Source organism: Haliotis cracherodii, unplaced genomic scaffold, assembly GCF_022045235.1.
Source record: "Haliotis cracherodii isolate W230 unplaced genomic scaffold, xgHalCrac1.p SCAF_7, whole genome shotgun sequence".
NCBI classification, from domain to species: Eukaryota; Metazoa; Mollusca; class Gastropoda; order Lepetellida; family Haliotidae; genus Haliotis; species Haliotis cracherodii.
The window spans coordinates 12,454,584-12,468,491 of NW_027266330.1; the positions used below are offsets into that span (position 1 = coordinate 12,454,584).

Consider the following 13,908-nt stretch of genomic DNA (forward strand, 5'->3'; position numbering starts at 1 on the left):
CGCAGAACTACACTTCGTATTCATGAACTAGACCCAGTTTACATTCTATACCTTCTTGTCTGTTTTTATGTATCTCGGAGTACAATGACGGAAATATTGACGTTCCCTCCCGATATTCTCCGAATGTAAGTGAAGCTTCCTTCCGGGCACATGGACTGTTAGAAGCTACTAATGGCTTGATCAGAATATATATTTGCGTCTTAGTGCTGATAGGACTTCGTCAATGCAAATCGAGTAAGCTATTCTCAATTTAAGACGGTTAAATATTATTGGAGAACTAATGTTTATCAAGGAGGACAAATTGTCACCAAAATTTTTCATAAACATCTTCACCCTTGCACGACCATGAGACCTGGAAATATCCTTCACTTCAGTATCAACATGTTTTAAATGAAATCTCTGTTTCTCGACAAACGCCATTGATTCCGTTGATTATATTTAAAAATTATTTTCTAATGTTACCAATAAACGCACTGTTATGTTTGTGTAGTGACAGTTTTAGAGGGATAAATAATGAATCTTTTTATGTCATAATTAATGCACTTAGTCACACATTATGGGGATAAAATCTAATGTAGGTGACAGTTTTACATTTCATTGATAGTCCTTTTCAAACTTAATTTGACGTTTAAATTCACGTTTGTTTAATTTCGAAACAAAAACATTTCTTTTGTGAAAATATGTATTGATTAAAATAATGAAAACACAAGTGTCAGTGGCTACTGTTTACGAACTGTTATTGTTTCCCTTTATCTTAAAATTGTTGTACCTGCTTGTCTGTGAGAATATATCGTACCGAAAACTAAACAAACGTTTTCACAATCTCATTAAAATCAGATCTTAGTTCTCGCTATGCTAAACAAAGATCCGAGGACATCCCGTTAAGGGTCACGTCAGAACGACCTTTCATCCAACCAATCAGAACGTCGCTTACCAGATCAAGAAAGTAACTGTCAGAATGTGTTTTCTAATCATGCAACCACGAAATATTTAACACGGGGTATTCTGAACGATTATATCCATACAATCTAGGCCATCTATAAGCCATTCCAGAATGTTCTTCTTGTCTGTTTTAATTTTTATAATCGAGAATACCTCAAAATATGTTTCGAAGCCTAGTCGTCAGTTTGAAAAAAAGCTTGAGAAAGCTGCCTTTTGATTGGCTAATGTCGATTTCTTGTCAGTCATTTCATTGGTCGGTCAAAATTCGCGAAACTCGTTCTGACGTGACCCGTAATGGGATGTCCTCAGATCTTTGTTTAGTGGTAGCGAAAACTAAGATCTGATTTTAATGAGCTTGAACGTTTTCACAAACAATATGTTTGGATCGAAGGGTGCGTTACAGGGAAGACCAAGAGAATGAAGATAAAAAAATGTTTACTTTACAGACTGTCAAGAGGTCAGGATAGCTGGCTGTATTGTTGCCATAACCATGATAGCATGAAAGCTTAATAGGTCATATTCTCAGCTACAGAGATAAAACTGAAACATTTGAAGGCTGTCTAGAACCAGAATAGGAACCAGCATTAGCATTAACAAACAAATTTTTTTTTAGCAAAAATGAACACACACTTAAAAATTCAAAATGGATATGATGTCAAGCACAAGTATGGTACCCAGGTCATGCCTGTCATTTTTTTTTTTTTTTTTTCCTTCAATTTTATAGATATATATATGTCTTTTTAAAGTGTTTTTAAAAATTCATGTCTGGAACCACAAGACCCAGAAAGCTGGGACTCGAGAATATGTGGGACTGTAAAAGGCCTTTGTGTAGATTATGATGGCTATATAGTGTATCAAGATTCTTTGAGCTTAGAGATGGATGTTTTGATTTACGTGTAATCATTTTAAAGAGGGTAAATTTACAGAAATCTTATCTCAGGAAAAGACAGTTCCAACTTTTGTGAAGAGTCAGTGAGTTAAAATGTATATTCAGTAAGCAGTACTTCAGCAAGATACTTCTTACTAAAGAGATAATATCTGTATGTTGTTTGAAAACATGTCAACAATGGATGCTAAGGTGTCTGTTTGTGTTGACAGATAATGGCCCAGGTACTGAACGGCGGTCATACCGCCACTGCCCAGTGTGTGGACGTCCAGGCCACAAAGTCGCGTGTAGCGACCGGAGGTGAAAACGGTGAGCTGTGCCTCTGGTCCCTCTCTTCGGGGGAACTCCTCGACAAGTTCGTCAAACCAGACACAGATTGCACCTCCGTTCTGTTCTCAAAGTCAAAACCAAACGTCCTGTTTGCGGCATTTGGACAGGAAGTTCTGATATTTGATACCGATGCCGACTTCCAGATTCCCATTCACACTTTTCAGTACAACCAAGAGGAGATAAATCAAATTCAAATGGATGACAAAGAGGACTTTTTAGCAGCATGTGATGATTCCGGTGAAATTAAAGTCATCAATGTCAATGAAAGAAAAATATTTAAAACCTTGCGTAATAAACATACAAACATTTGCTCAACGCTTCATTTCCGACCAGGAAAGCCATGGGACTTGTACAGTGGGGGCTTGGACTGTAAACTTATTCACTGGGACTTCGCCAAGCTGAAGGCCCTGAATCAGTTCAACATGCAGGAAATGCAGGTAACGAACGTGGATGCTTCGGCCTATATGGTGAACCCACCGTTCGTTCATCACATCGACACATCACCCAATGGCAAATATCTTGCGTGTGCACTGGAAAATGGCCAGATCGAAGTGTTTGATACAACCCGGAGACACATACGAGAGATCTTCAGTCTCTATGCTCATGGTCAAGGGGTTTCTCAGGTCAGCTTCCTCAACGATGATGTGTTGGTGTCAGGCGGAAATGATTGTCAGATCTCACTGTGGGACTTGAACAAATCGGAACAATATCAACCTCAAGAACATCAGTTGGTAACCAACGGCCATGGATCGGTCACCTTGGACACCAAAAATGCCACTATTTCAGAGCTTTGTAAAATACGATCCATCAACCACAGTGCTAAGATCAACTGGTTGAAACCGTACACGGTCTCGGGGCAGAATTTTGTCGCTGCTGCAGATCAGACATCACGCATATCGCTGCTGTCATTAGTTTAGTGGAACAAACAGAATGACGCTGCCTCTCTCTTCCAATTAATGGCCTTTTTCAACTACACCTGATTGACAGTTTCATTTACAAAAGCATTGGAACTGTGGTATTCTTAGAATGGCTTCTTTAAAGTATTTATGATTGGATGAAAAGAAAGAGAGAGAAAAATGTATGTAAAAAAGATAAGTGAAATAGTTAATTCCATTCCTTGCTAATCTTCAACAATTTTCATTGCATATATCGGTTTTAAAAAATTATATCTGTTTTTGAAAAAGACTCGTGAAGTTCATCTTCCCAAGGCAAGGGAGTTAACTGACTATAAAAGTCAAGTTTCCACCCTTGCCGAACTAGGCTGGAATTTCCAAGCTCGATCGTAGCACCACCAGTAACTATTCCCACCAGTTATGTCCCTTCCATGTCCCTCCCATTGACCAATTAGATTGCACCTTTCATATCGGTTGCATTTGATTCAAACGAATTGGCAGCGCCCAGTCAAGACAATCTGATCGATAATCAAGAACTTTATTGTTAATAAAACGTGTCTTACCTCGCGAAGTGCATCCAATCATGTGTGCACCTTGAATAAAAACATGAAAAGATTTGCAAATACCTGCAGACGTTGACGTCCAGTTGACAGTGCACTTGCTTTGCAAATCATGCAGTCGACTGAAATCTGTACATTGAAATGCATGTTGTTTACAAACCGAATGTCTAGTTCGTTATGCAATTTTGATTGGAGTATGCAAAACTATGCATAGAATTGTTAATCCAGCCAAAATATAACTCCGGAATTCCAGCCTAGTTTGTCAAGGGTGGAAACTAGACTTTTATACAATTAACTCCCTTGCCTTGGGAAGATGGTGAAGTTAAAAGTAAATAATCTCAAATGTTTTAGTTTATTCCTCAATTGTGAAAATTTGAGTCCATAAACTAGATAATGGAATACAAAGTGTCTTCGTACTATGTTCTGACACAAAATGTTATTGCAACAACATGCTTCAGATTGCCATGGGTCCGAGGTCTTGATCCCTGAAAGTTTTTATGACACTACATCTCTGAGCACGATCAGCCTCACCGCCCACCTGTGATTTACATAATTAGCATGATTGATCAACAAGTCTACCAGCCGGAATTTGTAATTTGGCATTATTTTCAGTAGATTTTAGCATTAGCAGGACTAGCATGAGCTGATCTCACTAGACCAGAAGAAGCTTTACTAGACTCAGGGCTTTGGACCAGTGTCTAAAGTCCCAGACTGTATTTCATGCACAATTATTAATAATAATTAGGTTCATAATAATGCCATTAGTGGTATGCAAAGATAAAGTCAGATTGTCTCCCCTTGTTCATCATGCATTGCTGCATAGATGGCCAAAAGAAGCGTGAAACCAGGCTACCACTGTCAGACCCGTGAAGATCTGGTGTGGAATAGGTCTTCAGCAACCCATGCTTGCTGTAAAAGGCGACTATGCTTGTCGTAAGAGGCGACTAACAGCATCGGGTAGTCAGGCTCGCTAACCTGTTTGATGCATATCATTGTATCCCAATTGTGTGGATCGATGCTCATGATGTCATTCACTGGATTGTCTGGTCCAGACTAAATTATTTACAGACCGTCGTCATAAAGCTTGAATATTGCTGAATGCGCCGTTAAACAAAAAACAAACAAACAAACAAACATGGTAACTTTATCAGTAATTTTATCAGTCGGAAGCTGTTGTGTCATTATTTTTACTCCGTTTTCTGCTTCAGGTCCATGCTGCAACTTAAATACAATATCCAGTGTGTTACATCTTCTTGTTATTTGAATATACTGTAAATCTGGAAAGTTTTGCACCATGAAATTACTGCGAGTGGCTCACAATAGCCTTAACTGAAGAGGCTTTGGTAAAACCATGCACCTTTATTACAGTATTAATGGTAATACCAAACCTGTTGACAGCCATAGAATATCAGTATTTAATTGAAAATATTTCATCAAAATCCTTGTTTCATCATTTTCATGATTTTATGCGATTGTATTTTAAAAAATAGGATTGTTTTGTAATAAAACACGTTTCATTTTATACCCAAACTGATAATTTGTTTTAACAGTACATGAGATGGTATTGACATTTTCAACATCATCACCATCAATCTATTTTCCTGTGAAGGGTTGAGGTGGTGATGTGTGGAGTCAGGGTGAAATTGCTCCACTAGTTATCTCCCTTGGTTGATGTGGATGTGAAGCACAAGTTGCTATGGTTATCAACATGTATCTTGTCGAGTGGTATGTCCGATATCAGAGCGGATTGTAATTCGGAGTAGATTGTAAGAGGAGTTACAATCATCCGTCCTGCAAAGCATGTTTTTGTTAATCTGTATACCACAACTAATTGAATTTAACAATTTACATATACCAGCAAACTAATATAACTTGAGTTTATTCAAGCTTTTTGTAATTGACTGCTTCAATTTATCCAAGTATATATAATATTTATTTCTTTGAAATTGAATGTGAAGTATCTGGATTATATATACTACTCCCCAGTTGAGGTGAATTTTATCTCTCCATGATACATGAAAATGATTCTCATAATATGTGAAGTGTATATTTAAATATATCTAACATATCTGATTATCCCTATCAAAAGTTGAGTAGTATAGTTATACTTTTGTTTCTCATAACTAAACCAGCTCAATACATCCAAATTTGTATCACATCTGTAATTAGTTGTAAAGAACGCCCCATTCAAGTACAGCCACAAATTCACATTGTGACATTATCTACTGATCACTCACTGTGAGGGGGGTGGTTGGGTAGGTAGCCTTGTGGTTAAAGTGTGCACTCGTCACGCTGAAGACCTGGGTTCGACATGGGTGCAATGTGTGAAACCCATTTCTGGTGTCCTCCGTCGTGATATTTCTGGAATATTGCTAAAAGGGGCGTAAAACCATACCCACTCACTCACTATGGGCATGTTACCTTGAAACACAAGTGTATTTCTTGGCCATACAGGTATGGCATTATAAAGAGCCCATGTAATTTGTCTTTAGTATTTTGAAAACTAGAACATGGTTCCGGTCACCTGATTTGGCGTTGATAGATTGGCAGCTTTTCTTGCCACAAAGTAAGGATAGTCTCTGCCTGTGTATTTAAGTATACATGTATAAGTCAAACTCATTTCAAGAAATGAATATCTTGGGCTTCAAAAGACAATTTGCGCAAACACATCAAAGTGCCAATGTACTCGGTGGGACTGGTGTTTTTGTTTATAGTTGTTTATGCATGAACATGAACATATGCTGTACTTTGAGAATAAAATATGCTGGCAAGTAGAGGAATGTGGACTTTGTGTCTGGAACACTATAATTTGCACTCTCATCAAGCAAGAACTGGAGTGTCTCCCAAGGTGTGAAGTCTACTGCCAAGTCAAAATAAAAAAATTTCATTCAGTCAAACTCAAACCAACCTTGTCTCAGAAGTGCTGATTATGTAGAAATAGGATCGTGGCAATATGTTTATTATAAATAACAATTCTACCTCTGTTCAAGACATTTGAATAAGAATTGTTGCTGTAATTGGAACCACAAGGGAACTAGTCCTCGCCATTTTAAAACGTCTGTGGAATCGGTATTATTACAACCTGAAGTAGTCATTAGGTAAGGCTGAAATGATGCACCAATGTATCACAATATTAAGACTTAATGTCATGATACACATTGCACTTTATGATGTATTTCATGACATTTTGAGTACATTATGAAACTTGATCCGCTGTCATGTAGTTCGAATATTGCTGAGAGCTGTGTTAAGCATCAAGCAAACTTTTACACTGATCATTATTTGTGTTGTCTTCCAATAACATGTTCATATGGAATTGGATAAGGTAGTGCAATTTTATGCAGTTGTGTGTCATGATGCGATTTGTAAACAGAGTAGGACTTCAGTGCACTGTCTCAGTCCTACAATTGTCAAACTGTTTTGAAAAATCCATTTCAGATCTTATATGTTAAAGTAACTAACCACATGTTGTAAGGTGACTATACAGTGTGAACTAGATGTATTGTTAAACATTTGATAATAAAATTTGAAAAATACTGTCATAAATAACGAATTGTGTTTTGTCTGAGATGCTGTTGAAAGATGAGTAAATGGTGTTTGTTGCTGCCGTCAGCAATTGTCAAAGCAGCCAGCAACCGCCTCCATCGTCTTGACAATCTAGTGAATAGTGTCTGTCTGGAGAGCAGGTCTGAGGTTCGATCCCTGGCCGTGTCATACCAAATGATGTTAAAAGATGGTACTTGTTATCCTGCCTGGCACACATTTACAGTTTACAGTACAAGCAGGCAGGCATGCACTCACACACATGCATGCACATGCAACATCAATGCAATAACCTTAAAAATGATGTTAAACCCATTTCACCCCACCTTTCACCTTTGAATGGCACAATCCTACAAATAGCCATCCAATCAAACTACTCTCATGACCAAGAGATATTTTGTGCTGAGTGAGTGAGTATGGTTTTACGTCGCTTTTAGCAATATTCCAGCAATATCATGGCAGAGGACACCAGAAATGGGCTTCACACATTGTACCCATGTCGGGAATCGAACCCGGGTCTTCGGCGTGACGAGCGAACGCTTTAACCACTAGGCTACCCGGCCGCCCCTTGTGCTGAGAGACCAGAGCCCTGGATGTGGTGATCTGAGATACACAGGGTAATGGAGGGCGTCCTGACAAATACCAAACGGAGTCTTAGGTGCTATAATTTGCTTTACTGATGTGTCCCCTAGGAATGCAAGAAAGTTATGTTCTGGGTTTGAATCCCTGTTCGCCCTGATTAAGTCTCAGTACCATACTGGTAGGTGGGTTTCACCAAAATGATTATAGTCACTGACCTGCATCACTTTGGGCTTTTCTTCAAAACCAAGCTGACAGGTTATGTTATCACTGAAATACTCACTCCTAACTGGCTTACTCATGCACAATAATTCATTGGTCAAATAGAGTTACTTCAAATGCTTGTGTTGTATTCCTTGGGTTTGAATGTCGGATTTGTCCTAATGATAATTATTGGTTTTCTGCTCCAAAGTAGATAAATGTCTAAGGGCTCAGTGACACATTCAGGATTTTTACTGCCGTCCTTGATAGGACAATTCCCGATTTAAATTTGTCAAAAGGCTGATCAAGATCCTGTGATTCGTCCGATTCATCCGTTTCCAGCCGAATACGTCTGATTCTCCAGTTCTCAATCCGAGTCTGATCCGATTTGTGTCTTCCGCATGGTAAAAAAACGATCGAATCTGTCCTGACAGCGTCCCGATTCTCCCGAATGCGATCCGACAGAGATCAGATAGTGACCGGGCAGTGAACCGACAAAGACGGTTCGCATTCGGCAACATCTGACGTAATAAGGAACCTTCGACAAGAAATGGCAATGAACAATTCATTCCCGTTCATGACGACAGCGTCCCGATCCACAGGAACCCGTCCAGACAACACAGGACATTGTTATGATTTTGATCCGATACAGCAGAATCTGTCACGACATAGTAATGGGACTAGACAAAATCGGCTGAGTTTCCCGAATGTTACGGGACGCATCATACTCTCGGGAGTGCTTGGCCAACCTCTCTGGACCTTTCCCGATCCGTAGGACTCTGTTACGAACGTATACGACTGCGTTGAGACAATGATAGGACATTCCAGATCATTGAGGATAGTAATCCGACCTTTTCACTTTTCGTGTCATAGCGCTGTCTGATCTCAAACGGGAGCCATAATCGGCACTGTGTGAACCTGGCCTTAGACCTTGGCCTTAGGATTCCCTGCACATTTCAACTGACAGCAGTCCAAAGCGGTGTCAAAACCTAACTCAATTCGAGCGAAGACCCTACAGTGGCGGATCCAGAGGGGGATGTTTTTGCACATCTGATGTATCTTTTATGCGCATTGCCTACCGTGATAATATGTTGATTTGACTGTTAAAGTAAAATTAATAATGATTTACATATAGTGTATACGTAATCTTGTTGGGAACGCTCACCCAAATAAATGAACCCCAAAGTGAGCCCCTGTGCCCCATGGTTGTCGTAGGAGCGTACCAAAAGAGGGTTGGATGGTCACACTGTAGGTAATTGTTGATTGAATGTCTTTGTACTCCAGCAACTAACGGGATCGGGTGGTCAGGTTTGCTGACTTGGTTGATGTATGTCATCAATTCCAATTGCGTGGATCGATGCTCATGATGTCAATCACTGGATTGTCTGGTCCAGACTCGACTATTTACAGACCGCTGGAATATTGCTGAGTGCGGCGTAAAACAACAAACCAAAAACCTTGTACACCATCAGCGTGGAGCATTGTCGTTAGTATCAATAAACACAACATTGTAGTCTGCAGGGTAACTCATTCACTTACTCTCGCATTATAACTTATAAACCCATCTTCCCCAGGCAAGAGAGTTACCTGACTTTAAAAGTCCAGTTTCCACCTGCAGTCGACCGAAATCTGCATGACACTTTACGAACCGGATTTCGATTTCGGTGCGCGAATTTCTGGGTAAGAGCAGGTATGATGTTTTACTTTTTCTGGGTAAGACCGGGTATGATGTTTTACTTTTTCTTGGTAAGACCGGGTATGATGTTTTACGTTTTCTGGGTAAGACCGGGCATGGTGTTTTACCTTTTCTGGGTAAGACCGGGCATGATGTTTTACTTTTTCTGGGTAAGAGCGGGTATGATGTTTTAATGTTTTTGGGTAAGACCGGGTATGTTGTTTTACTTTTTCTGGGTAAGACCGGATATGATGTTTTACTTTTTCTGGGTAAGAGCGGGTATGATGTTTTACTTTTTCTGGGTAAGACCGGATATGATGTTTTACTTTTTCTGGGTAAGACCGGATATGATGTTTTACTTTTTCTGGGTAAGAGCGGGTATGATGTTTTACTTTTTCTGGGTAAGACAGGGTATGATGTTTTACTTTTTCTGGGTAAGACCGGGTATGATGTTTTACTTTTTCTGGGTAAGACAGGGTATGATGTTTTACTTTTTCTGGGTAAGACAGGATATGATGTTTTACTTTTTCTGGGTAAGAGCGGGTATGATGTTTTACTTTTTCTGGGTAAGACCGGATATGATGTTTTACTTTTTCTGGGTAAGACCGGATATGATGTTTTACTTTTTCTGGGTAAGAGCGGGTATGATGTTTTACTTTTTCTGGGTAAGACCGGGTATGATGTTTTACTTTTTCTGGGTAAGACCTGATGCATAGCAGCTGAAGTTTTCTGTGGTCCAATGTTCTAAACTCGAAGACAAGAATTAAAACTTCATTATGGAAGATGGGAATCGAACCTCAAACTCGTGATCAATTGTCAGACTTTCTAACCTTTAGGCCACTAAACTGGTTGAAGATGGGTGGTTCTGTAAACGTACCATGTTCAGTGTATATTTCCTGGCTAGATATTTGTTCCGAGTTTTTCCTTAGTGACGCATTTTTATACATAAACAAACTCGGAATAACCTAACATTTCCTGAAATCATAGTTTCTAGTAATAGTTGTATGATAATAGTGAATGAGTTGGGAACACATTATGACCGGTAGTAAAGTATGATAGTTGATGTTATGACCGCTAACGATCTCGAAGGACGATAGGGGTAAGATGAGAATTTTCAAAGTTGATGTTTTTGGATCAGTAGTGTGTAATAACGCCACGATTTGTCAAAAATTCATTCACTCGAAGAGGCATTCCGCGTATGAATCCTTTTGCAGCGCCTGGCCAAATACTTCCAAAGAGTTCAGCGCCTGTAGCGTTGACGCACGTCTGCCTATCATGTCCAGACGTGTTCATTGGGGGAAAGGTCAGGGCTCATAGTTGGCCATGGATTTCTATGGATATTGTTCTGCTGGGGGTGAGCGTTGACAATTGACTGGGTAAGCTCAGTCCTAGCGATGCCACCCCACACCATAACCAAATCCCCGACAAATCTGTCATGAGGTCTCAGCTGCCATTGGCTTAACGTTCATTTCGACGTCACCAGACACGACCACCCCTATCAAGGAAGCGCAAAGTGAGTCGGGACTCATCTGAAAACATGACAGGTGACCACGGGTCACCTATATAAGTACGCCAACTGATACTTTTGCACAGACCACTTTCGCCCCTTTCGGAAACACATTAAATGGCCTGGCCGGGCCCGTGTGCGAAATACGCATCAGTCGGAAAGCGCACGTTAAATCTCCAAAGTAAGTAAGTAAGTACTTTTGTAGCTTTTGTAAAGAGTCTGCTAACAAATAAGTGTACTCCGTTATTATTAACCTTTTCTCATGGTTTCAACTTCAGAACGACTCAACACGCAATACTCTCCTGTTTAGCAATACTCTCCTGTTTAACGACTAATTCGTGCCAATCTGTGAAGATCCGGGGTGGAATAGGTCTTAAGCAACCCATCCTTGACGAAAAAGTCGACTATGCCTGTCGTAAGAGGTGGCTAACGGGATTGGGTGGTCAGGCTTGCAGACTTGGTTTGATGCATGTCATCGTATCCCAAATGCGTGCATCGATGCTCATGATGTCAATCACTGGATTGTCTGGTCCACCCTCCATTATTTACAGACCGCCGTCATATAGCTGGAATATTGCTGAGTGCGGCGTTAAACAACAAACAAACAAGGAGAAACTTATTCTTGCCGGTTTGGTTAAAAAAAGAATAACAAGATAGGATATGTACGAATGTGGTTACGTGCAGATGTGCGGGTTAATGCCGTACGCATAAAAGCTCACCAACAGTGTAAACAATCACTTTGCCTATAGTCAATGGAGCGAATGCCGGAAGTTTCGCTGTGTGGAGCTCCTCAACACATGCCCGTTAGATTTTCTGTAGATCTACCTTCATTCAGATCTAACACACTCGTTTATTGTGCAGAACTGTGACAAGACATCAACATGAGACTAACAAACGAACTATGCAGACGGAATATGGTACGTGTATGGAAGAAAGCATGGAAAAAATATGGCTCCTTTACCGAGTATCCTGTCAAAATATCGCGCGATAGGTTGAACCAAGGGATTGAAATCGTTGACCCTTCGAAGTCGCAAGAGTTGCCTAAGGTGACTTGGACGCCACCAGTGGAAGACGATCCGCGTTTGTGGCGGCCTATACCAATGGAAGAACAGATAAACTACCACGATGAACCAACTCATCTGGTCACTCCCAAAACTCGTCTTCTGAAAGGCGTTCAACAGGCTAGTATCCTAGCCAAAGCTCACCAAATAAACGGATTTCCGTCGAATGTTGAAAATCTTGTTGGGGCGGTTGAAATTCCAAATCAAGATAATCTTGTTCAACGGTATGTTATGCAGTCACAAGTTTGGGATCCAACACGCGACAAGCTGCCAAAGAGAATAGACACACGTAAAGTAGGGTGGCATTTCCAAGCAGCGTATGGCATAAAGAATGAAAAATCATCAACCATTTTACTCCGCAATATGATTCGTCTCTGCCAGTCTCTTGCTGGAAGGTATCCAAGCATTGCTACAGATCGGCGCCTTCTTTATAAGCCATATATTGGAACCCACTACTTCCATGAGGACAACATGGTGTCGGTTCAAGGACTATATGAATATCTTATATCTGGTCAGAAAGGTTTGAATCCTTTTGCAAACGAAGATGAGGTTGATGCAACAGTAATGGAACGCCTGGCAGACATAAGTCCGATATCTCCCTTGATTGATCTGTCACCAACAAGCTGTTACAGCATGGACACAATCACACATCTAAAGAAACCTCACAGTCATGGAGTTCCACAGACACTCTTCATGCTCAACAAGAATTACTGGAGCACAGACCAGCGCCAAGCTCGTAGCCTTCTCTTCTGTCTAGCTTCAGCTTTATCACAGGCCAGGAAACTGTATGGAATAGATGTCAAACAACTGCCAGAACCTGTCAGTGTTCAGTGTGTTAACATGGATCCTACGACTATCAACTTTATTTTCTTCCAGCTGAACACAGCAGACTTTAAGTCCAGAGATGGCGTAAAGAACATGGCTTGGTTCAGTGGGGATCATCATTTGTTTAAGAAGGAGCTTTCACAACCGTGGTTAGGCGAGGAATATGAAAAGACAAAGTACATAGACTATGAGGCAGATGTTTTCAAAAGATTTCTAGCCGTGTTTCTCAATGGTTTGCCTGGAATTCATTCTGATGAAATCCAGTCAGAAGTGAATGCAGCACGGTCCTAGCTTGAGTTGTAGGAAGATGTGAGAGCACATTATTTAATGAAGCGGACATAGGTTTGAGTAGTGTGAATTCCTGACAATTGTTGAGTATGTGCAGTGTTCACATAGACATTTATTCAAGTTTGAAGAAACATGGTTGAAGAATTATATCCTTCACAATGTTCTCTGAATTTATTGTGTTATAACTAATATAAATATCTGTGTTGCCAAATCTGAACATGTATAGTGTCTTTGTAATAAACATAGCTGGATGTTTCTGTGCCCCTTAGGAATCTCAAGTTAGACTAGGTTCCGGGCTATCTCTGCCAGTTATGAGAGGCGACCAAATGGTTTGTGTTGTTGCTCATTTTGTTAACCACTAGGTTGTCTGGTCCAGACTTGATTATTTACAGACTGCAATCATATAGCTGGAATAGTGCCGAGTGCAGCAAACACAAGCATATTGCAACAGGTACATGTTTCAGGAAGTAAACATTACGCAACAAAGACTTAATTAGTACACTGTAGGACAGCTGGGTCGTTTGTCTTTGTTTCTTGTTTATGCCAACGTTCCTGTAATAATCCAGCTACCTGACGGTGGCCTACAAATGCATAAGTCTGACCAGACAAACCAGTGAT

At 40.3% G+C, this 13,908-nt stretch overlaps 2 protein-coding genes across 2 annotated transcripts; both read left to right on the forward strand.

Annotated features, from left to right (window-relative positions):
- The first annotated feature begins 145 nt into the window (after nucleotides 1-145).
- On the forward strand, nucleotides 146-7,142 carry LOC139447734 (WD repeat-containing protein 53-like). The gene is made up of 2 exons (XM_071229202.1): nucleotides 146-234; nucleotides 2,041-7,142. Exon 2 carries the CDS (start codon nucleotides 2,044-2,046, stop codon nucleotides 3,073-3,075), a length of 1,032 nt encoding a protein of 343 aa, XP_071085303.1. The 5' UTR covers nucleotides 146-234; nucleotides 2,041-2,043; the 3' UTR covers nucleotides 3,076-7,142.
- Nucleotides 7,143-11,930: 4,788 nt separating this feature from the next.
- On the forward strand, nucleotides 11,931-13,535 carry LOC139447778 (large ribosomal subunit protein mL37-like). The gene has a single exon (XM_071229273.1). The coding sequence runs from the start codon at nucleotides 11,998-12,000 to the stop codon at nucleotides 13,291-13,293; it is 1,296 nt and encodes a 431-aa protein (XP_071085374.1). The 5' UTR covers nucleotides 11,931-11,997; the 3' UTR covers nucleotides 13,294-13,535.
- Nucleotides 13,536-13,908: the final 373 nt, after the last annotated feature.